The 27,179-nt window shown below is 33.6% G+C and overlaps 1 protein-coding gene across 1 annotated transcript in view; it reads left to right on the plus strand.

Moving 5' to 3' along the window:
• Nucleotides 1-27,179, plus strand: part of LOC149423051 (phospholipase B1, membrane-associated-like) — a 37,867-nt gene that overhangs the window by 1,042 nt on the left and 9,646 nt on the right. The window contains exons 2-3 of the mRNA XM_089632831.1: nucleotides 16,698-16,950; nucleotides 23,540-23,709. Coding sequence (XP_089488957.1) covers nucleotides 16,698-16,950; nucleotides 23,540-23,709 — 423 coding nt within the window. The remainder of the gene's footprint in view (nucleotides 1-16,697; nucleotides 16,951-23,539; nucleotides 23,710-27,179) is intronic.

The following is a 27,179-nucleotide window of genomic DNA, read 5'->3' on the forward strand; positions in this document are numbered from 1 at the left end:
AAATCCAAATTAGTTCAGCAATTTTCGGATCATGTAAATAACGAGTAGGTAATCATAATTTAAGCATAATATGCTTATTTAAATATACATATAATAAATTTACATTCAGGATATATGAAACTAATTAAAAAAAATGAGAATAGCGTCCGTTAATAGGTAGTAGCAGTAGTAGTAGTAGAAATATTGAGTACTTTCCTATGAAGAATGTATAGTTTCTTTGCTGGCTAAAGAACAATGATAACAACTTTGTATTGATCCCAACGCCATTAAAACAATATATCGATTCAATAATCATTGTTCCGCGGTTAACCTAACCAAGAAATACATTAAAAATTCACACATTGTGTTCAATGCGATCATCGTCAGGATAAATAGACAGAGAAATGAATATAAAACTGAACTGACATAAGAATGAGCAGTGCACAAACAATCGACAGAAATACAGTGGATTTCACACACATTCCTTATGACTCCTTTGTAAACAAAGCTGAAACATTTAGAGAGCTAGCTAAACAATTTGTTTAAGAAAATCTACTGATTATTAATGAATGTATTGTTAAATTCTTAATATATCAGATAAAAGTTTTTAAAAATGTATGTTCATTAAAATATTACATCTTCCGCACTTTTTGGAGATAAATTTTGAAGACTTACTTACTAGTATGAATTCTAATATTTTGTCATTTTCAATATTGTTATGTTTTGTAATGCAGTACCAGTTCTACGTATTCTTTTATGATGGCTTAATACCATTATCGATCGTGCATTAAACTTACATAGGTAATTTATTTTATGAAATCTCATAATGCCCCCCTGAAAAGATCCTAGACTCTTGCAGAAACGGGTTCATTGGTAGATTCCCCTATCTTCAAAAACGGATTGAAATCTTAAGACTACAAACGTCAGTGGTAATGCTGTTATTATTCTCGTAGTATTTCACTGGAAGATAAACTCCGAGAAACAAGTTTCATTGACCACTCTGGCAATAAGCCAAACGGGCTCCACATTTGACATTTGTCACATGAGAACGGGTCGTTTCTACGACTCGTTCTAGATCAACAAGCGATGATTTGCTGGCATCTGTGTTACCTCCCTCCTACAACATGGATCTCTTAAAGACTCATGTGCAATACTTCCTTTCCTCAAAAATACTTCCCACATATCATCCCAAAGATGACACAGGTCCTAAGGTACATTATTTTCATATAATAATTATTTACATGTTTACGAGGTTTTTGCAGTAATAAAATGTATTAAAACCATTTGAAATTTGGGAGGCGACTTTGGGTACCGCCGCCCCGGGAACCATTGCAACACCTCTGCAATAGGTCACCCCAAGTGGTTCGCTACGTTTTGGTGATTTAGCATGGGGGCATGGTTTCATCGGGTGAGGTGTGTTCATGATGCGCCTGCCCATCGGGAGAGGCTGGTTTGGGGAGACCCCTTGGCCCCTCCAACTGGTCTCTCAACCCGTCGCCTTGCGCCGCAGTGGAAAGGATATGTTCATATGTCCGTAATTCCTGGACACACTGATCCCTAGATTCCTACCCTACCCTCATACCTTTTACATTTCCTGAACTTCATCTCCTTCATTTATTTAAATATGAACCTACACACAACATCCCTAAAGGTGACATAGGCTCCGAGGGAAATTATTTTCATATAATAATTATATCCCTACGTATGAGGTTTTCGCAGTAACGAAAAATTCTGAAAAGTGGCAACTGTCAATTTATGATTTATTATGAGATTAACTATAAGGTAACGATATCGAATTGAGAGAGTTACGTTTTGTTAATATTAATAATTTAAATTAAATTAAATTCTAATTGGGCAGACACTCTTTTCAATTAATTCTACAGATAATACTACATACTTCCAAATTAAACACCAATAAACGGCTTTAACAATATGTAATCGTCATTTTGAAACTAATTTATTTTTATTATTTAATAAATGTTTACATGTTACATTTTTTGACATTTTTTTTAACTACCATACTAGGCTAATGCCCGTGTTGTGGTAGTTATACAAGAAATAATAATAAAAATAACATAAAAGAACTAAAAAATACTATTTTATAGAAACATAAGTATGCAAGTATGAATCATACATGAAATAATAAAAAAAATAACATAAAAGAACTAAAAAATACTATTTTATAGAAACATACGTATGCAAGTATGAATCGTACACGAAATAATAATAAAAATAACTTAAAAGAACTAAAAAATACTATTTTATAGAAACATTAGTATGCAAGTATGAATCATACATGAAATAATAATAAAAATAACTTAGAAGAACTAAAAAATACTATTTTATAGAAACATAAGAAAGAAGTAAAGAAAAAAACAAATTTAATGATAAATAAAACTAAAAACAAATATATTAAAATTAATAGTAAACTAAAAAATAAAGGAAAAGTATGTGTATATTTAAAAAGATACAAATAAAAATTAAAAATATTAAACATTAAGATTAAAATATAAAGATAATTAATATAGATTGTTTAATGCATATAATTACTTCAAGTGTGTAATAATGTATACAAGTTATGCATGCAAATAGGTAGTTATTAACAGTATTTGTTATTCGACACACTCTCAAAGACAAATAATTATCCGTATTATTTATTAAACGCCTCAATGTACAATTTGCGTAATTGGGCAAAATGCATTCACGAGAGAAGTAAATTGTAGGTATATAATGTACGGGATAGTGTTATTAACGATGTTTCAGATCAATAATTTGTTTAGCATTAGAATCAAAGCGTAGTAATGACGTTATTTTAAATTTTCTCTTGTGACTTCATCTACCTATAATAAGTGGCACGTCGATGTACGAGAATAGAGGATTTCTAAGACTTCCCTTTATCTCTCCGTGTGATATGTGGTTCAATAAAATTTGTATAGAAATGTTAATTATAATAACCGAACGAAAATACCCAACTACATTTCTGTACTCCCTATATTTTGATTTTGTCGACAGGTACATTATGACGTTTTTCATTATTATTTCATATACAGGGTTTTCCAATAAGAGGTGTTATTTTGATATTCAATTGTAAAAGATCAATGGTTTCGTTGCTTGTGTGGCACGTAGCGCCGTCTTGTTGAAATTAAACGTTGTCCAAATCAATACCATCCAATTCCGGCCATAAAAAATCATTAATCATCTCTCGATAGCAATCCATTCACCGTAACTGTTGCTCCAGCCTCATTTTCGAAAAAGTTAGGTCTAATGACTCCGCCGGACCATAAACCGCACCAAACAGTCACACGTTGAGGATAGAGAGGCTTTTCAACAGTAAATTTTAAGTTTTCTGAGCCCCAGATGCGACAATTTTGCTTGTTGACGAATCCACCGAGGTGGAAATGGGCCTCATCACTCAAGATGATTTGCATTTGATTCACTCAAGTGAATTTTAATAATTTCAATGCGTTGTTGAAGCGTGTATCGTTCCATTTTTATTAATGGCGTAGTTTCTACTTGTCAAGTGTCAAAAAATGACAGCTTCAAAAGTAACATTTTGGGAAAATATCGAAATAGCGGGCTATTCAAAATAACACCTCTTATTGAAAAACCCTGTATTATTTATTAATTGTGATATTAATGCCACTCCTGAAATTAACTCTTTGAAATTTCAGTACTCCTGGGAATCAATTATCTAATTCAGACCGCTTGCAATCGCCGTCGAAAGTACATGCATTGGTCGACTTTCTTATTCTTGAGTCTCGTCGAAGTACATACTTACATACGCCCAACATCGAAAGTCATTCCACTCGAACAACGAGTGGGTCGATCCACTAGTTGTTCGAGTGGAATGACTTCTTCGAGAATCGAGGCCCTGGTATTCTGTTCATAGAATACCAGATTCACGTTTGAATTTTGTCTGAATTATCCAAACAAATACTTCCATTTTTAGAAAGGACACTTAAATTCAAAGCAAAAGTTATTTTAATTTGTACACATATTTTTAAAGAATTCTCCGTAGTTTAGTAGTTATGATCCTCGGTAACCAACCCGGAAGTCGCGTTATTTGATTCATTTGTGTTATTTCACAATTTATTAATTTCGATAAATATGACTTTCAGTATCGCCCTGGTGAAAGAATTCCATTGATCATTGAAACGTTGCATAAAATGGCTTTAGTCGTGTTTGTTTCATGACCAGTTCTGAATAGCCAGGATCTTCTTCACCTTCCCCTTCCTCATTCCTCCCTCACTAACCTCAGTCTCACAACATACTCTAATTGGTAATACCATAGTGTCACTGGTGCCAGACGGTTGGGAACCGTTGGGTCTCTTGTGCGGAACATACATAAAAATAAGTAATATTTATTCCTCGAAGAAGCTTGATCAAAGAGGTTGTTATATAGGTATATATAACAACCTCTGTAATACAATCTGTAATGCATTATTCAAATTAAATTTCTTTGATTTTTAATCATTGAAGACAGTGACGACTCGTGAGGTTTGAATGTGATAGGGTGCTAAGTTTGACACATTAGACATTATTGGTGTTGCTGTATCCGAAAATGTTTTTTGTTTTGTTTTTGAAAATTATTTTTTTTTGTACGAAGATTTTCAGTAAATCCGTGCGGCGCACGGTCAAACTGAAATTTCCTGAAAATCTTCATACAAAAAACCGAATTTTCGAAAAATAAAAATATATTTTCGGATACAACAACATAATTAATGTCATTTTTTGTAATATTAACACTCTAGTACACCCAAAATTCACGAGCAGCCACTGATTGAAAACAATATTAGAGACTCTCAAACGAAAATTAATCAGCAAAATTAGAAAAAGACTCGGTCCAATCTAGGCATTGAACCCAAGACCTCAAACTTGTCGGGGCTTTGCTGTATCACTGAGCTAATTTTACCCTATCCCCATCGGTCATATTTGACTAAGAACTTCCAATAATATCTTAATTTTCCTAATGCATGTTTATAATGGCAGCTATCTTTGAGCACGATTGCGAGATTCTTGTATGATCGCAAGATCTTTGATTTGGTTATAATTCAGAAGGTTTGGAGAGAAATCTGCGATGCAGATAAAGAAGGCTAAAATATCGTATTTCCTCAATGAATATGTACACATTCTTACTGATTGCATGTTTTGTCTTGTTTCTTTTTTTCTCCTTTTCTTTTCCCTATATTTTTAATCATCCAAAATTTATTTTTACCTTTATCTTTTAGCCTAAGGCTTTTAGCTTCTTTAACGGTTCCATGCTAACTCAACACAGTGACTATTCAACACACCTTTAAAAAGTGATAGAAAGTCATTAAAACGATGAAAAAAAATTTTTTTAACCTAACCTACTTAACCCAGTTAATAAAGTTTCATCACTTTCCATGACTTTATAAAACTTTTTAAAGATGTAATGCATTATCATTTTGATAATTTATCCGGTCACCTCTTTAACATCCGTCGGTGGTTCATTGAATGTCTTGATTTTTTTAAATAGTGGTTATATTGGGCTGCAAGACAAATTTCTTTTCAGAAGTTTAAAAATCTTGTATGCCATGTTTTTTTTAAATTATTTTCTTGTTCTGTTGGTTCTAATAAACCTAATTTTTGTTTTTTAATGTATTTTATATGGAAAATTTAATTTTTTCACCAATAAACCATTTTAAAAGTGTACCTGTTAACTCCTACTTATGTTTCGTAAGTTCCTCCCGTGATAAAATTTGGGTGAGGTGACTAATTATTGCACGACCTTTTTCGATGATCCATTGTTTGATCAGGATTTTGTATTTGTTAATATTATTCGATTTTCTTGTTTTTTCAGGTAGGGTATTGTATATTTTAGACGCAATGTATTTGAAATTTCTTTGACCAAATGTAGTGCTTGTTTTAGGTGTTTGTATAAGTCCTTTGGTTTTGTGCCTTGTGTTTACAATATTTTGGGTATTTTCATAAAATGGATGTGTTTTATTTTTAAACAGATGAGTTAAGATAGTTTTTGTGTAAATTTGTCGAATATATAATACACGGAATTTGTAGAATATATCTGCAGTACTTGTTTCTAAGGGAACTTTAAGAATAACTTTCATAATTAATTTTTGTGCCTTCGATAATGATAATTAAACCATCGATGTCGATGCATTGAACACATTATTAAGTACCTACTTATGAAAGATAACCGATCTCTTTCTCGCATCAACTAATATCTTTCGATACAATCGTAATAACGTAATATATGTTAACGTCACCTAGATACACAGATAAAGCGCACGCTTTGAAATCCGTACCTTTCTTTCCTTACTTACGAAAATGGCGTAATATCGCGCTCCTCATTATTCCTTCTGCGGGCGGTGATTATAAATATTCAGAAGTAGCCGCGTGTTATGTGACTTGAATGATAATCAGTTAATCATTTACGCAAGGCTTTCTTTCAAATATATCATGGCCATATCGACAACTAAGCAGAATCAATACGACAAACTGAGTTGTATTGTCAACGTTAGTCTACCAATATCACCAATACGCCCAACCACGCTTACATCATCGATAACGTTCAATTGGAACACTGCACATTTTATAGTGCGAGTGCGCGTTCACCCAATGAATTTGGCCAACGCGCGGCCAAACGTCTAGAGCAGGGGTTCCCAACCTTTTTGAACTCTAGAGCACATTCTAAAATATCGGTAGGGTGGCGGGAACCACATATTTTTAATCGAAAAACTCGTGGCAGCAATCGCAATCAAAATGACAACAACGCGTTTCCAGGAGGGGAATGCTATTTGCACTCCTTGTACACGATGAAAACCCGAAGTGAACCGATGATCACCGAACCAATCGGGACGGTACGAACAACGAGCACGTGACTCCCGTCAGTTTGGCTGTTGGGGCCATGCTTATTGCTTTCACTGACAGCCAGAGCTGGCATCGGCTCAGTTCGTGGCGTTCGTTCACTTCGGGTTTTCTGCGTGTACAAGGAGTGATGTGCAAATAGAACTCTCCGTTCCAGGCTAGTGTGAAGAGTGCAGTCTGGCTCACCGCTAGGCATGTTGCGACAAGTACTGTCAGCAAAGGAGCAACTTATAGATACAATATCGCAAACATACGAACGTATTTATTAAACCTAGGTACTCAAAAAAATTAAAACTCTAACAAATAAATAAAAATTATTCACATTTTTAATTGATGTTTATGAAAAATTATTTCACTGTCGAATAGTTGCGGGCACGTTTGCTTGTTGGCGCGTTCCTCAGATCGCAATACGCGTTTAGCGGAGGCAATCGTATTGATTAATGCGTGTATAATTATTTACGTTAATATTTATCCCACACTAGCAACTGTAATTAGTAACTTAGCATTTGCAAAGATGTTGTAGGTGGATCTCGATACTAATAATAATACAGCGGGACAAAATAAATAGAAGCAAAAAAAAAACTAAACAAAAAACTGAAAACAGTGAAAATGAGACCATATAAGCGTATGCTTGTTAAAGCTATAATCTGAGCCAAATAGAAATGCTGCGATATGTATGAAATTACAACGCCGATGACGGGGTACACGTGACGTCATAGGTACCTCTGTTTTATCAGTTAACAGTAAGGTCAATCCAACTCGGGCAGGTATTTAAACAAAAATTAAAAAAAAAAATTCCATATACTGCAAGATTTAAAAAAAAAAAATAATTCTTTTGAAATAATTTGTAAGCCGCAGTAGTGACCCGTGACCGAGTATAATGCAGCAGTAATTAATAACAAGTCTCTTCCTTAAGACTCTTAAAGAAGGCACTGTGTTTTTATTTATCGCTGCAGTATAAGCAGTGGAACTTGGCACAAACTGCAAGCAACCGGCCAACCCGTGAGGTAGCTGTTTAAGTGCTGTCAGAACGCCGAACGATCCCAGGGCGTTTGAGTGTCTCACGGTTGTAATCGTTTTTAAATGATTTTTTTTTTAATTCTACGTATAATAATATATATTAAACCTTATATATTCAGAATCAGCATTTGTTGATCTATAAAAATATATATTCATGTAGATTCTACATGAATATGTAAATGTTTTTTTACTCATAATATATTCATTGGGGGTACAAATAGACTCACATGCTTAGACGGTTGGGAGCAGTTAGGACTCTTGTATGGTACTCACTTAGATCAAAAAAATGCCACATGTTCTTTAATGTAATTGGAGTTCTAAGTTGCCCGGGGCCTGGGTATTTCTCACTACGCCAATGCACCCGCCAAAGTATGGTGCCATACTGTTTCATATACAGGGTTATTCAAAATAATTTCGTAAATCTATATTTCAAACTGTGAACTGGTGACAAATATGAAGTAAATTTTATTACATTGGTTAAAGTTAGCAAATGACTATGGCCGAGTCACTCGTATCCACAATCCACAGAGGCTGAAGGTAGTGGGAATGGAAAAAAGATGAAAATAAGTACATGGCTTTTCAGATCTGGTCACCAAACATGGCCAAAGCCATTTCAAGCAACGTTTCATGAATGGTTGTCTTCCACGAGGGCGATACTTAGATTTCCACTTTGGAATGGGCCCAAATTATAGTAAATATTATTTAACATGAGTAATTTGTGAACTAACACAAATTAATCAAATAGAATTTACTTGTGCACGCCGAGATTTGAACCCGTGATCTCCAGCTTGCGAGTCAAGAGCCTTACCCCTCGACCACGAAGACCGTCAAACGGTTACGTTAAATTAGGTGTACAGCACAGACATATATTATGAATATTAATAGACGAAAAGATAATGGCGAGGGTTAAAATCAACTGTTGAAGAACGAAGGGGGTAAAGCTGGCTGTGATTCGTCAATAAATCAATCTGACAGTAAATAGGCATCTCGCATTATGATATCACCATTTAGTTCTTAAAAGTAAAATCTGCTTTTGAATGAATAGACATTTTTACATGGGAGCGCAAATTACTCGCCACGTTGTGAACAAATTTGCTAAGTCCAAATTCGGCAAAAAAAAATTCTTCTATTTTCAGATTCGAATATTTTGTTTCCTTATTGAGTCAAGACACTTTTACGAATGTTCATAATTTACTTACCCCAGTAAACAGCACATCCCTGATTCTTGTGCACGCGGCTTTGTGTGTCGCGTCCATCGCGTGATAGTATATGTTTCTAAAACTGATTCATATTATACGATGTGAATCAGCTTACAACAAATTAAAATAATGCTTACCTATGGAATGTAATACGACAATTGGGTTTATTCTCTTTTTCACTTCTATTTTTACCAGTTTTCATAGCGCTAGCCATCATTTTGCCGTGTTATTTCGTGAAATGAACCGATGATGCCTCGACCATAGTTCGCACAAGAATGATGACGTCACGTTTTCTAAATTCATGGGAGGCCATACGCGAGCCCAGCCGGCTGCAATGGAACCGGTATGGGGAGTGGGGAATAATACGCTTTTAATCACTTGGGCAGGTCTACTAATATTCATATGTCTATGGGTGTAAAGGTAATTTTTTTCATCACTTTTAATTAATTTATATTGCATTTAAAATGTGTGTTGAATTGCCACACTCCAGAGTTCACATGAAACAATATTAAACATTTAAACAACTGTTTTTTTTTCTAAACTTTTTTCGGGTTAAATCTTCCCCATAGGAAAAACTAAACCCTTCCACAAATGATCATCTAGTCAATCCACATTATGGAAGTGCATTATATAAGCATAGTAAATACAAAACAATACAAGAACAACACGTCAACTCACCAGAGATCAAATGGGAAAATAATTCACCGACTCCAGATATTTTCATATCAGAGGGTTCGGCTCGGTAGAACTCCTAACAGGGCCTATAAATCCAACTGATTCCTCAGCATAAATATTTTAAAAAATCTTTCGTTATCCTACATGTATTTAAAATGACTGATTTTTGCATTTTTATATAAAAAATTTTGATAGATCTAATACGCCTAAATTTTTAATGAGAGAGCTAGGTATAATGCCAGTAGCCGAAATAACAAATGGTAATATTTTTATAGTCTGAGAATGCCAAATTCTTTTTATCTCATTTCCTAAATTTGTGTATTTATTTTTTATTTTTTCATTAACAGATTTTTGAATATTACAGGAATTCGGAATAGCGAAATCAATGACATGAGTTATTTTTTAAATTTTGTAATGTAAAACTATACCGGGTCTATTATGACTAATCGTTCGGTCTGTTAGTATAGTTTTATCATAATATATTTTATAAAATTCGTTTTATAAAAATGAATTTGGTTCGTATTCAGAATATGGTGTTATATTACGGCAGTCAATCAAGTTATGTTTAATTACCAAACTTTGGTGATTTTTTTTAAAATTTGATTGTGCCTTAATGTATACTCGGATGGTGCTAGTATAGAACATCCTGATATAATATGTTCTATAGATTCCGAAAAAGCCAAACATTTTCTACATAAATTATCAATTTGATTTGTTTATTTGATTATATGCTTCCTATAATTTTTAGTATTAATGGCGCTATCCGTAATGGCATGCATCAATCCTTCTATTTCTGCGCTCAACTCTCGAATACTCAACCATTTGTTTGACGAAAATTGGTCAACATACGTTTGGTTGAGATAATTGAAGTGTTTTGCGTGTAAAATTTTATTTGATCATTGACGATTTTCGATACAAATAACAGAAACATGATACAAAGTTTTAAAAGTAATAATACATCATTTAGGGAAACGCTCGTGTAATTTAATTTGTATTTCACTAGATCGCAGTTTGAAATATAGAGTTATGAAATTGAGTCGATCATTTTGAATAACCCTGTACTTTATAACAAGAATGAATGAACGCAATACCGAATTATAGCAATTTATAAGCGGTCACCCACATTTATGTAACAGCTTAGTTAACCAGGTGCCTACCTACATATTACAGCCACCATAGTGTGCCTAGAATAACATGAATTATGCAGGAGTCAGGTGAAACTATAATTTCTTTGCAGTGACACATATTATTACGCCTTCATTATAATGCAAATGTTATTTAAATATGTACATTCCGATTGTCTGTTGTCTGCCAACGTAATACAAGAAGTTGATTATTTCTGATTAAATAGGCATTGTTATACTAAAGCTCTCATAATATTTGTTGAATACCACAATGCACAATGTTGGTATCTGAGCTACTTAAAGATGTGAGTGTTTTATTTTTGAATTCGGAAGGTTTCTATGCATTATTTTCACCGGGGGATAAGTTCATTGATATTGTGTTTAATTATGGCCTCTTTGGTAAAAATAGTAGTATATTTAAGTAATTAATGTGTTAAATAATAATAATAATAAATTCTTTATTCCAGGATGTGGGGAGGTTAGTGCAATCCCACACATCCCATAGATGAGATAAGTACAAATAATATTTACATAGAGTAACATAAATAAAATAAATAAAAAGAGATTAAAAAATTAAAAACGAAATTAAGTTAAAGCAGAGAAGCACGGGAATCCAACGGATCTAAGATTGTGGGAGCAAGTATCTTTCTCCAATGGTCTTCAATGCTCGATCCTGAAGTCAGACGCGATTCAATGATAATAGTGTTTCTGGAATGGTTTATCCTTTCCCTCAGTCCTGCAATCCTGGTTCTTAACAGAGCTGTAAATCCTGGAACTCGCCCTTCTGTTAACATCGAGGAGGCACTGCAGTGCCTGGGGAGTCCGAACATCAATCGGTAAGCGTTATTATATTGAACCCGAAGCCTTTCCATTGTTCTTTTCTTGAAATTAGCCCAGAGCTCGCATGTGTACAGGGTGGTGCAAAAGGCTAAGAAGAGCGTCCTTTTCACTCGTGGACTACAGAGCCGGAATCTTCTACTGAGCATGTTACATTTTATACTCAGTACACGCCTCTGCCTGTCAATATCTTCATCATCCGTTAACTTGTTGTTGATGATATGTCCTAGATATTTTGTGGTTTCTACTGTTTTCAGAATCTCACCATTCAAAAAGACTGGGGGAATGTTTTTTGGGCCTTCCCCGTGTTTTATGACCAACAGTGCTGTTTTTTTCGCATTATAGATCATGTTGGTTTCGTGAGCAAATTCCTCACAGATTTTCAGGAGAATTCTTAATCCCCGTATTGACGGTGCCATCAGAACCATATCATCTGCGTAGCTCATATTGTTAACACATAGACCTCCGATGTGGCAGCCCACTCCAGCATTGTTTAACCTGTGGGTTAATTCGTCCATGTATAAGTTGAACAATACTGGGGACATACATCCACCCTGTCTGACCCCGCTTTTCAAGAAATAGGGTTCTGAGAATCCATCTTTCCACTTTACAAGGTTTTCCTGTTGGCGATGCCATGATTCGAGAATTTTTACCACTTTCCATGGTATCCCTCTTTCCTTTAGTTTTTTCCATAGTAGGGGGTGGGAAACTCTGTCGAATGCCTTACTAAGATCCAAAAAGCATGCGTAAGTTGTTGTTTTTCTTTTCCTGTAGTATTCCAGCGTCCGTTTTACGCAGAATATGGCTGAGTCCGTGGAGCATTCTGTTTTGAAACCCATCTGATTGTCTTTCGTTTTCAATTGGGGTCCGACTTGGTCTAAGAGAACTCGTTCAAATATTCTGGCGGTCGCTGTGGCGATGGATATCGGTCTGTAATTTTCCTGTAAAGTTATGTCTGTCAGTTTAGATTTTACTATCGGTATTATGATTGTCTTTGTCATGTCTTTGGGTAGATAACCACTCTTTATGATATCGGTAAACAATGTTGCCAGTAGTTTCAGAATCGCTACCCCTGCATGTTTGACGTGTTTGATACTTAAGCCGTCATGTCCTGCTGATGTTCCGGATTTCATGTTTTTAATGGCGGTTTTCACCATGTTTGCAGTGACTATGGGGTCAATATCATCATAGGTGTTCAAATGCGTTTCGTTTGAGGAGATGGTCGGCGTAGTAGTCGCGAAATGTTTTTTGAAAATATTGGCAATTACTTCAGGATTTGTTTCTCCGTTTATGTTGCACGAAACTTTGGAACGCATGTTCAACATTTTATTAGACTTGTTCCAAAATGATTTGAAGTCCCGATTATCTAAGTCCGCTGCTATTTTATCCATCTGGAGTTGTGTCGAATTCTTTTGGCATTGTTTTAGAGCTGTTTTGAAGGCGGCACGCTTTGTCCTTCTATCCTCGGCGATGGGACCATTGTGCGGTCTCCCATTATCAATCCAGGTGAGCATCGCTTGTCTTGATTTTTCGTATTTGTCTGCGACAAATTCATTCCATCCACAAACTTGCTTATATTTTGGTGTAGTAGTATTTCTAAATATACTAGTGGCACTTTCTCGTAATGCTTGTACTATACATCCGTAGAGGTGTTTTATTTTGGCACGTTCAGGGTTGCCACCGTCCTCAAGAGATGTATTTTTTGGGTTGATTTTAGCTAGATAAGTTTGCGAACATGAGTTGTAAATTCCGATATCATGTATATTTTTCGGATTCCATAATGCTGGATCCCTTAATATAGATGAAAATACTTCCGATGTTACTATTCCATTCGTATTTAAAGTTATTTCGAGGGGTCGGTGGTCAGTCCAATCAACATCGTAATGTATTTTCATATCGATAATTTGTTTGTAAATATTTTTTGTAACTAGACAGTGGTCTAACCACCTGGTAGTACTATGCGCGTCACTGACGTATGTGTAAGAATTCTCAGGTAAAATTTCAGTGTCGGCACAAATGTATTCGAATTCTTGACAAAAAGATTTTAGCTCTATTCCAAAGAGTGAGTCGGGATTAGCGTTGAAGTCTCCGATAATAATTGAATTGATATAATCTTTGTCATCAATGATCGTTTGTAAGGAGGCCAGGCAGTTGGTAAACTCCACAAAGTTGTCAGTTAAGCAAGTCGGCATATAGATTGTGAAGATGGTTAAATTTTCAGTATTTAGACTCACCTCGATTCCGGCCATACGACAATTGTCCATCGGGATTGTGGTAACCCTTAAGTTTTGCTTGTAAATTATTCCCACTCCGCCGTACGGCCGACCTAGTAGGGGACCGTTAGCTATATTGACGGCAGAGGTGCCCAAGCTATTGAAATGCGGGTGAATATTAGATAAAAATTCAATCTCGGTTGGGAGTAGCCACGTTTCTTGGACTAGTATAATGTCATATGATTCGCAGAGATCGTGAATAAATTTTTCGGAGCTACGGACCGATCTGCAGTTAATCGAAATAATTCTTAATTTATCGGTTGTCATTTTGATTTTTGGTTGATGTACGCGATTCTATATATTTACGGAATACAATTCCTTCCGGCCATAGTTCTTCCACCAGGTATTTCGGCCCTTCAGTTGCTTTTACAGAAAGTTTAAAGGTGTTAAATGGCGTGGGACGGTAAGGCTTAATTTTTTCGATCTTAGTATTTTCGAGACCATTATCTGCAAGGTAGGTCTTTACGTCGTCCTCTGTAGTTTCCAATGTAAACCGTGAAATATAAATTGACGTAATTAAATCTGCCGACTTCAGTGTCGTAGAGGTTGCTTTTCCTCTCAAGTTGCGTTTGGGTTTTCTAGTAACTAATGTAAATCCTTTCTCATCTTCCGCAGGAGGCCGAGGCCGCGGACCGCGGTCACGCGATACCTGTTTATTATTTTGTTTTAAAGCGTGTGCGAAGTTCATTCCCGGCTGCACTGGACTATTTGGAGTGTGTTCGTTCATTGTCTTTGTGTGTGTGGTTGACACTGTATTACTAGAACCAGTCGATAAGCAGGATGCGCCGCCCGTCGGTATTTGTTTACTATCTGAAAATCGTGACTTACCCACAATTGAGTGGTTAATAATTACTTCCGAATTCCCAGTTAAGTCACTTTGTTTGTTTGGTACCTGAATATTTGCAATTTGTTCTCTTATTAGTGCCAGTTCTTGTTTTATGTCTTCATTTTTTGTGGTCGATGAATCTTTTAGTTCGGTTTTTATATGCGTTATTTCCGTTTTCAGTGCATTGAGTTCCTTAAGGAGTTTGGACACATCTATGCTGTCGAAGTTGATGGGAGGCAATTTATGTAATTGTTTAGCAGCGAACACTGGTAGCTTATCAGGATCGGTCTCCTTCAATGCTCTCAGGATGTCCTGGAGGTCTCGGCTGATTCTGCCATCTCCTTTCCGCAAAGTACGTTTATCCGGAAGCTTTTCAAACAGGATAGTTTTCGCCTCCTTTATTTCCTCTTCGGAGTAAGTAGAGATGCATAATTGTGTAATTGCAATCTCATCCAGAGTGTCTGCCTTGTTTTGAATGAACGTAAGACACTCGTTTATAATTATATTACATGAGTTACACGACATAGCGATGCGATACGGTCTTCTGTCGCGACAATATTTATTTATATTTTATTTTATTTGTTTTTACGCCCAGCTGGGCCTTTGCGTGGATTTTAAGAACTGAATATATACCTGGTGAGAAATCGAATATTATACGCAAAATTAAAGAACGAAATAACGTTTAACTAAATATGAAAAAAAATTATTAAAAAATGTAACAGTAACGTAAAATAATATAGAAACTAGAATAATACGACACATAAAACAAATCACTAAAACTACATCAACAACGTTACTATAATTTGTAGGATTCAATGTTTGTTTACGCTTAATTCTATGAATGGAGTCAGTAAATATGTCAATAGTACCCCCAAACTTGTTACCCAGATCATCCAACCTATTGGTTACTGAGTGTGTCTGATAGTTGGTTGTGTATGTATTACAGAAGATTGTTACATTTTGTCTTGCGTTTCTAGCAGTGGCTGCTCGTGACTTTTGGGTGCACTAGAGTGCTAATATTACACAAATGGCACTATTGATGTTGTAGTAGCTGAAAAAGATTATATTTTTTCTAAAATTTTTGTATGAAGATTTTCAGATGAACTCAAATTTCCCAAAAGTCACGAGCCGCCACTGGTTTCTATTTGGCAAATGGAATTTAATAGTGGCAACCATGGCAGGGCTGTCAATTAAGTTGTTAATGACTATGTGAATTACAACCAGGTCTGACAATTATATCAACAACATATTTATAATCACTACCCAAATTCAGTATGACGAATGGGAGTAAACAATTGTGATGACGTGTTGGAGTTGTTGCAATAATACGGTAAATATTGCCTCGATTTTGATTTGCGAGGTACATGTAAAGAAATCAAATAAAGTAGTTAAGGGCTTTCAATTATTGAATTTATTATTTTACATAAGTTCATCTTCTTCTTTTTCAATCGACTACTTTTTCCAAAGAGGCCATTATTGTGCACAATATCAATGACCTTATCCCCCGGTATAAATAATGCACAGACACTTACAAAATTCAAAAATAAAACACTCACACCTTGACGAAACTCAGATACCAATCGTTATCTTTATTATCTGTGTCTTGTTATGTTTCTGGTTCTTTTAAAGTTTTCTTCAAAGAGCCTTAATAAATTAGAAATGTTCATTTTTGAATTTAAAGGATTTTTTTGATTTATTAAAAATATCAAATAGGAATAATATTTTTTTAATGCGATAACTACTGTACACAGAACTACTATTATACAATCTTAACTAATCCAATATAAAAAGTTTACACATTTCTTAAATGTATTAATGTCTTTCTTTTGACTAATTTTTCATAGATTTTTTTTAAAGTTTAATTGTCCGGTACTTTTTATGAATTTTGTCTAAAAATAAAATATAATTTTTCTTTCAGAATTCACATCTCCGATATCCGCGAAGAGTCAGTCTTGCACGCGTTCAGCCGATCTACGGGGCCCAGGTAGCATTTCCTTGCGCGCACAACGTGGGTGAAGTAGCCCCCCGGGCGCGCTCCGTGCACGCGCTCCGGCCGCAGGACATCACGGTGGTGGGCGCGCTGGGGGACTCGCTGGTGGCCGCCAACGGAGCCATGGAGGAGTGGGCCATGGGGGCCGTGTTCGAGCACAGGGGGGTCTCTTGGTGTGCAGGTAAACATCCACATATTAAATCACAAATATGCGTCAATATTTACCAGGCGATTGACATAGAGAAATCTTAATTTGATTTATCAATCTTAATTTAATTTATCAATCTTAATTTTATTTATCAATCTTAATTTTATTTATCAATCTAATTTTTATTTATCAATCTTAATTTTATTTATCAATCTTAATTTTATTTATCAATCTTAATTTTATTTATCAATCTTAATTTTATTTATCAATCTTAATTTTATTTATCAATCTTAATTTTATTTATCAATCTTAATTTTATTTATGAATATTAATTTTATTTATCAATCTTAACGACCCACTTATTGTGATGAAAGGCTTTAAATCACAGTGAAAGAAAAAACAGATAAACCATAGCTGCAAGAAAATATGCAAATTATTTATGAAAACGGACATGCTAACGACATCTGGCGGAGAAAGAATTGATCCAGCTTGCTTGCAGTAGACTCCTGTAATAGTTGAAATTAAATCAAGGTTCCGGGACGAGAGCAGAGATGTCGTAAAATCGTCTAGGACGACTGGTACTTCCCCTTTTCCTAGGCCTATAAATAAATATTGAATTTTGTCAACCAATAGATCTGAACAAAGAGCTATAAAATTTTGAGTAACCAATCAGTGAGCGGAGGGAGGTGTGTCTACGACGGACAAAGGAATAAACTTTGGATCGGGCAATAAAAAAAGATAATTAATGGCTTCTTCTTTCCCACAGAAATTAGAGGTGAACGCACTTTAGGGTCAACGTCGACTTTCAAGGTGACAAACTCCTGGAAATGTTTACAATAACTGAGGCATTTAGGTGATGGCGAACCATTGAAATCGAGTGCTTTGAAGATTTTACAAGTTGAAAAACACACACACGAAAATGCAATGGAAAAACTATAAACGTGATAGTATAAAAAAGGACGGGAAAAGCGAAGGAAAATCACTGGCAGAATTTTCAACTGTAGTACAATTATTTATGATAGAAGGAGGGTGTCATGTTCGATAAAAATCGTACTAAAGAGAGGTGAGAGTTTTGGAAACAATGGAAATTAATCGTTATCAATTTAAGATGAAACGGACATATTGGTAAATCAATTTTGAATGAAAAATCTCGCAAAAAAAATACACTTTTAGAAAAGTGCGGCGATCGAATGGAAGGATAGTACAGGGATTTTGGACTGCTACGAAGGTCCTAGGGACGTGAAAATCGAGTATCAGAAGAAAACAGTAAAACTAAACAAATAGCGATAGATTAAATTCAGAAAACGTAGGCATTTTACATGATTATCAGGGTAGATATATATTAGAGTTACCCAATATTACGGAGGGATCGAAACAAGATAAAAGGTTGGCGGTCTCATGTATATTTTGAAGGGTAAACAATCGAAATCCGAACATGATTTTTATTTACGTTAAGGTAATAAACGATTAGAAAAGCGATTAACTTTAACGTGGACCTTATGGAAGTATTTAGATTAAGCAAAAGAGATTAAAATTAATAGGTTTGAAATTAAATTAAATTTACGAGTCTGGTACCAAAATTTTAAACGTAAACAGGTGTCCAGACATATAATTTATGTGAAATCTTGTAAGTGAGGGATGGAGGATGGGGCGGAGATTGGATCAGGCAATAAAAGTGACAGATATCCCAGAGTCAAATTAGGTATATCTCCCATAGAAGTGTGGAAAACTATATATTAATTAATAATAGATGAAGTATGAAATTTTCCTGGAGACCACACACATCGGGAAAAGTGGAGAAAAGATAAAAGGAAGGGTAAAGAACGGAGATAAAGAATAATCCAAGTGGAGAAAAGTGGTACAATTCAAATTTATCCGTGAAATAAATAAATACGACTTGGAAAATAATTAGTTATAGAGTTATGAGAAATAACAAAAAAATAAAGAAGAAAATTGTGCAAGAAAACGTCGCGGATAAAAGAAAATCCAAAAGATAAGGAAAAATTCAAATCTGCGGCATTAAGAGAGAAAGTACTGGTGAAAATGGAAAAGCCCATATAAGGGACAATAAAATTGAGTAGAATTTAGACGAATCGAAATTCAAAAATGCGTAGTAAAGATTTCAGCATGGATTTAAACAATTTCGCACGAGATGCATAAAATTGAGATCTATATATATGTTATTGAGGACGGACCTATCGCGGATTGAGAAAAAAAAAGGAACGCAAAATCATGAGATTTTAACTACATTTTTGTATGAACAGAGGACAAAGGGAGCTTGGGCGATTAACGCAGACTTACCTGATTCGGACCCTATCGATTTAGAATTGTGAGATGGAAACTGAACACCGCCTTGAGCCGAAAAGCAGAACATCTTATGTAGGAACGATCGATATTGATGGAAGGGGTGTTTGGATTTACGAGTTGATAGGAGATAGAATTAAGCATCAAGAGACATTCAGATACGTCTTTTGGAACCTGAGAGGGGTATAAAAGATGGAACTCATCAGTCAGGAGGCAGTCGCGCCGAAGATTTGAAAAGTTGTTACGTGGCAGTACTACGTCTATTGGTAAAATTCTAGTGAATTAATCTAAGTGTTAAATTCTGAACAAGTACCTGGACTTAGAAAGTTTTGTAAAAAGTCTTAAATTCAGTTTCTAAATTCTGAAAACCCCGCCAGTGAAGTTTTGTTAAATCAGTTTAATTTGGTTAAACAGTGAAAATAAATACAGTTTAAACTCAGTGCTTTAAAAGTAAAGTGAGAAGTGCAAAAAGTGAATTGTGAATTAATTAAAAATTTAAAAATAATTATTTCATTCAAAGTGAAAACATTCAAATTAAATTTAAGAGTTTGTTATCGTTAATCTAAAGTGAACGTGATCGCGTATTGATATTTAAAAATAGATTATAATTTAACGTCAATTTGGTTAAAAAATAGTAATAATAGTAATAAATACTTCATCTTAGGTTAAAAGAAACACAACGTTTGATGGAATTTAATTACAATATAAATACGGAAATATTTGCGTTCAAGTTCGTAAATAACGTATTAATTAGTCGAGTACATATGTCTATGAAGATATATAGTACAAGAGAGCTTTAAGTAGCTTTCTGTAGATATCAAAGAAAAGGGTCCAATTTTCATGGAGGCTTATGTGTTGTAGGGGAGGAATTTTCCATCCCTGCGAACACATATGCAAAGCCTTAGAGAAAAAATTAAATATCGGTCATAGCCAAGAGAGAAGAAAATTTTTTATATTGTTTTAAACAAATAAAAATAAAAGAAAATGGTGAAAAGGCGGAAAACACTACACTTATTTACTTACATTCACAAGATTTAAATGAGAATTTTTTAAATTAAAAAAATGTGTAAGTAATTAAATATTTTGAAATGATACATTTTAAAAATACTGCTGAAATTTCATCAAAATAAATTTGCTTGGGGGAATAATTCTTCGTTTATTTCGTAATATTCTCTAATTATATGTACCTATTATCGGAAGGTATCATTCAGCATCAACGTTTTTAGAACTCAGAATGCCCCTAATCCAGTTTTATTTAAGCTTTCATTGAATGCAATGCAGTTATAGTCATAATCTTTGTTGTTGTTGAATGTACTCGTATATAAAAAGATGTGTGCATACAAGACACGCTATACCGAGATCGCCGACTGTTAAAACCTTGAAATGAACAATTCGTATTAAGTAATAGCTAATTTTATTGTTTTATCCGAAATATTTGTCTGTCACGAAGATGCTTGCGTGTTGACGTTAATAACAAACCAAAACCTTCTAAATTTTATCAAAATTCAATCAATCTTTTTTGCGTTATTTCCGTTTCATGAAGAAATTGAGACACCTTCAGTGAATAAATGGTAGATTTTTCTCACGCTAATTATAATGCCTCATTGCATGACTTTATTATATGCGTGTAAACAAAATAATAATGAATATTTCTAACAGTCTTTAGAATTTAGTCAACTTTCGACATAATGTTTTCGTATCAGCAAACAATGGTGTAATATGGCTATCGAAAAAACTTTACGGCCTTGGAATATTTTTATAGAACCTTTATTATATGCCTCATTCACTTTTTGTCGTTAATTTATGAAATTAATTAGCTGAGGAATGAATGATAAAACAGATAACATATTATAACTTAATGACGAAGATTTTGAAACGAATTATTATTTTTTGAATTGAGGTATAATTATTTTCATTTTCAATGCCCAGATGTTTATTTATTTATTAATATATACGCCTAAAAAGGCTTTTAAATAGAACTAATACATGATGCAGTGTATATAGGCATAGGAGAATATTTATATTATACAGGAGATACTGACAGTAAATAGATGTAATCCATTGTAAAGAAGGTACAAAATACACAATTGTAAAATTGTGATTACAAGTATAATGAGAAAATATTAAGAAATAATTTTAAAAAAAAATTAAATATGAAGCAATATTAGTAAAACGTAAGAGTAACATAAAGTAAAAAATAAATTACAACAACAGTACATATAAGATAAATCATTAAAACTAATTTACCAACGCTAATCTATGTAATTTGTAGGATTCGACAAAGTGTTGGTTATGATGCTTATTGGTTGATAATGCTTAATTCTATAAATATAGTCAATAAATAAATCAATATCACCCCCATACTTGTTGCCCAGACTATGCATCCTATTGGTCAGTGAGTGTGTCTGATAGTTGGTCGTGTATGTATTGCAGAAGAATGTTATATTTTGTCTTGCATTCCTAGTCGACACATGGAGTTTAATAGTGGCAAGGAAGGCAGGACTATCAATTAAGTTGTTAATGACTCTGTGTACCATAACCAGGTCTGATGTTACATATTTTTAAGGCGAAGCACTAAGAACTAATGCAAAATCATGTGTTTTCAATTTGAAAATTTGATCGTTTCGATATATTTTCGACATTTTTATTGAATACCGCGAGTAGAACACATATTGACCGTTGAAATAACGTAGCATTTTTTGACAATTTTTTTTAAGCCCAAAAAAAAGTAAAGTATATATAAAAACTGATTTCAAATTCAAAATCTCCTACTTACGAACCCATTTTTGGTTATTGAATAAAGTTGCAAATTAAGTTCCTTCAAAATTACCCTAAAACATTTTAATATTTGTGTTTGAACTTCGCAAAATAAAATAGAACACATGTTATTTTTGTTGATTTACATAACAAGTGATATTGTAAGCGACCTAATTCCATGCAGAGATGTGCTTTATTTCAAATAAATCCATTTCAAATGGAAATGCAAAATGCAAAATGTGTATTTTCCATTTTGCATTTTAAATGCTTTTCTAAAAACCATTTTGCATTTTGCATTTTAAATGCTTTTCTCTATGCATTTTCCATTTAAAATGCTTTTTTGAAACATTCTTCCTACTATCTCCACTCATCTTTTTTTCATAAGCCCCAAATATCAGTCGGTCCTCAACCTCGCTATGAGAGATAATTTACATTCGTCAAGTTGCTCCCTGGTAGGAGCCCTGGAATTGAGTTATACCATTCCAAAAAATACTGATTCAAATACTGAACATGGGGCCACACAGTGGGCTGAAAATTGCCTTTCATAGACATAGAGACTTGAATTTTGATTTATAGTGTCAATAAAATATTGTAAACTAGACAAAGCATACTCATAGGTAAAACATTTAAGCATTAAAATGAATCATCAACATAAAAAAGTTTTTTTTTCAATTAGAGGATTTAAAAAAAAAAAAAATTGCAAGTTGCGCCACAATACGAAGTATGTCAAAAAATACAAATAAATAGTAGTATATCTGTGTGTAAGGATAGAATGGCCAACCTTATGATTCCAGAGATAGCCTCATTTTTAATATCAGTGCCATACAATTTTTTCTTAAAAAAATTATAACTCCTTCATTTGTACACGCAATTGCTTCGTACGAAATTTTATAGCATAGTTATGATCAGCAGAATCCATTTCTAGCCATAAAAATACCCTTGAAAATTCAAGTCTCTATGTCTATGAAGGGCGATTTTCAGCCCACTGTGGACCATGACGCTGTAATACATAGTATTAAATGTTAGATAGCAGTTTCTATGTTTTTACGTTGGCAACATTAGTCCCGTGCAAATTTGTTGTGGTTTCATAATCTGTAGTCGTGGTGTTTTTGGATTTACCATCATGTAATATGTTTTTTCTACATTGATGTCTATTATTAAATTACAAAATTGTTTAAAAATTCTATAATTATTTTAATTGTTTGACCTCAGAAACCATTTTGCATTTTCAATGCATTTTGAAAATAGGTATTTTGCATTTTGCATTTGAAATGCTTTTCTAAAAACCATTTTGCATTTTGCATTTTCAAATGGAAAAGTTTTGACCTATTTCCATTTTGCATTTCAAATGGTTTTGGGTACCCATTTTGCACATCTCTGATTCCATGTTACACATCGACAAGAACAATGCATCTATGTGATGCCTTCGTACATTTAATGAAATAATCAAAGTACGAAGCTGCATAGTTATTAAATTTTAATTTTTACGTGTAAGTAAGACTGTTAACAGTGTGAAAGAATTTAAAATATATGGACTAGTTGATCATTATCTTTTGTTCAGGGGGTGACCAGTCTTGGAGGGAGGTGATGACGCTACCAAATATCTTAAGAGAGTTCAACCCCCGTGTGACAGGCTTCTCCACTGGAACTGGCGAATACAGAGCTCCTAATTCCCACATGAACATCGGCTTCCCAGTATCGTCGGCTATGGATGCTCTTCTACAAGCCAAGGTAAAAAAATATATTTATAATTTGCTTTTTTGTTTTTTTATTAATCGTATAACTTAATAAGTGAAACCTCAAATTGTAATATTTAATTATTAATGATAATTTCAGCGATTTTTAAACGATTGTTTGAAACAGAAAAAGATACGGTCATACCTAGTAATAGAACCCAGGACCTTTGCCTTGCTGGGGCAAGTACCTCATATCTAGATTAGATTGTTAATGTTCATTTTAGTTGTAAGTTTCTACATAAGTAAATATATATGTCATTAAGATAGTAGTTATAGACCTTAGTCGTAAGTCACTAGATATAAGTCTTAGAGGTAAGTCACTAGTTTAAGTCAGTAGTTATAGTATTAACTATTTAACAAATATATTTGTTCAGCGCCCTTGAGTTGATTTCTCATGAAAACGGTGCAACATAAATTAGCCAAATATTTTTATTATCTCTCCGTCATACTTAACTGTATACAGTAATGTTTTCATGAGAAATCACCTCTAGGGCGCTGTACAAATATATTCAAAAATAAGAACTACCAACATCATCTTCAATTTCTCACCGCACATTTTTATTGGTTGCTATCTTTATGTTTGATCGCAAGATTAAACTCGAACAAAATGTAATCTAGATAGTGTCTTAGATAAATATATCCTTATTTAATTTAAATGCGTGACGTCTATTTCATTCTCTATTTAAGTCTAGGATGAATAAATATAATGATGATCAACATGTACAAGCTGTTGAAATAATTCAAAATAAACACTTACGTTTTCTGAGTTTTAAAATGGGTATTCCAGCAATTTTATTGAACTACAACACTCTTTTAAATGAAATGAATATAATATAATATAATATGTCCCGTTGGCGTCATGTATTTTTTATCAGGAGATTTTTTCAATGTGGATGAGTGTTTCAGGCGAACAATTATTGCTTATAAAAATAAGAAATGAATATGCTTAAATTGTCTGACAGAAAGATTGTCACTGACTTAATTTTTTTTTTAAATTATTTCTATATAATATTTACGGTGTTCATATAATTATTTATATTTGTACATGATATATTTCAAAGTATAATATGTTGTGTGTAAGGTAGGTTTGAGAAGGTGAAACTGTATGTGAGTAATATTGTATGTTTAGTGAACACCTCACTAGGAGAACCTGTGCTGAGGTGTTTACGTGGTTATGTTTAAGTATTTATGTGTTGTAGAAGAAATTTTTAATTTTTTAAAAGTTTTAATTTTATTTTTTTTTGGTTTTTGTAAATTGAATATTCATAAAATTTTAATGGTTTTTGTAAATTGAATATTCATAGTAAATATGTAAAAAAACTATATTAATACCTATAGTATTTAGTATTTCTATAAAAAATTCTAAATGATGCATTCATTAGTCCAGAATTGCTTGCATTCGTAATATTTGGCATTCCACTACGTAATACTGGATGTTGGGATTTATTTCAGTGTAGAAATTCTGGTACTAACTACCATATGTTTTCCTCATTTCCCAGAATACTTAAGGAGGGAAATAATACCGAGTCAGTGGGAATCTCTAATTTATCTCTCAACAAATACAAAATATTGTTACTGAGACAGTTTAGTTATGCATAATAATTATGAACTGCATTAATATATAATTTTTACTATTCATATAGAGAAGCCCCTAAAAAGGGCGTCAATAAATTATAATTTTTTTAATTTTTAGATTAACTTAATGAAAAATCTCAAATTGTAATTTTAGATAATATTAGCGAAAATTTGAAACAAAACAATCAGAAAAAGATATGGTCGCATCTAGGACTTGAATCCAGCCTTGCCGGGTCGCTGCTCTATAAACCCGGCAAGGCGATTGAGCAGTACAATAACCATAGTATTTTTGGATACACAAACAAGTATTTTTTAATCATGTTTCTATGTATACAAAAAATAACCAAATGTATATCTCCCTACAGTAAATAAGTCTGCATGTAAAAAAATAAACTCATAAACATAAGATTACTATAAAATTTATTGAGTGGCAATGTTTTATATAATATTTCTTCTAAGGTGTTGACGTACTCTTTTAGTCGTGTTGCAAGCAACTCGCCGAAACCAGCCTCAAGCAATATCGCCTGTCATCGGGTGTCCGCTTCCACAACACTGTTTATTTCATGTTTTTACATTATTTGATAATGGGTGCTTTACCCGTATACGTAAATGAGAATAAAATAAATTAAAACGAAATGAAAGAAAGCAAAATAAAACCCACGACAGTGATAAAACAAAAGACAATAGAAACAAACGGAGATCTGACTAATCGAAAAATCTACGACCAAACTGTACGGACTGTCAAAGAGGTGAAGTCAATGTCTCGTTTTCATACTGATAATGGTTCATGGACCATTTAGTTTCTTTATATTATCTATGCTTTTAAAAAACCTTGAAAATTGGTCGATAGATTAAACAATCGGACTTCTAAGGGCGACTTGTTTTTTTTTTATATTTTACTGTCAACTTTCATTTCTCTGTTTAATATTTTTCTTTTTTGTATACAAATTTGCTCAATTCTAATTATTATAAATTGGATAAGTGACAATCGTGTTGTTAGCTAAATCAGTTCCGTGAAGTAATACGTATTTTCTAAAACACTTCATGAATCCAATTATTTCATCCACCGTTTTGAAAGGTACGTTAACCTTACACATCGGCACAATATAATTTCCCACAATGTATTCGTTTTAATTACATAAAATATAATACGGTTTGTTAATGAGGCTCTGTTTTATTACCTTCTGTTTCGTAAGTAAATAACGACTAAACCTAGCAAATGCCATGTTAAAAACCAAACCCAAAATTAAAACGTCTTGTTTTTGTCCGTGGTTGGTTACCTTTTAGAGGTAAAAAATATTGTACGGTTTTCAAAATGTGGGAACCTATTCGAGCACATTTACTATGCACTACAAATGGTTGAAAACCCCATTGCCCTAGACCCAGTTTGAAAAAAATATGCATGGCATCATGACATTCATAACTCATACCACGAAAACAGCAAACTTTTTTGTACGTACACTTTAGATACTAACGTATTTTTTTAATATTATGTACCTACGTAACCAATCATTTGAACTACGGTCATGGGCAACATATTAGATGCTATCAAACAACTGTTCATGGCTCCAAGTAAAACAACTATTACAACAGACAACAAGTGTTCATGTACTGCAGAGTTGCAACATTATTTTTGGTTATCGGCTTTTAGTCTTTGTTTAGAAGTCTTTCCGATGCAATTATTTATTCAAATAAAGCGTTCGTCTCTTCGGGTAAAAGCTAAAATCTTGAAGGATTATCCTCCAAGGCTAAAATCAACTGGCAACAATTACTGAATTATGTAAGAAATCGTAAAATGATTTAATTGATTTTTAACCGGTTTGTGAATTGTGTAAATCCTCGTAGAATGTACATATTAGATTGAAACGGAAGAATAAGAAGAACTGCTGT

This window comes from Hesperophylax consimilis, chromosome 6, assembly GCF_061612785.1.
Source record: "Hesperophylax consimilis isolate HC1 chromosome 6, BYU_Hcon_1.0, whole genome shotgun sequence".
In the NCBI taxonomy this organism is placed as follows: Eukaryota; Metazoa; Arthropoda; class Insecta; order Trichoptera; family Limnephilidae; genus Hesperophylax; species Hesperophylax consimilis.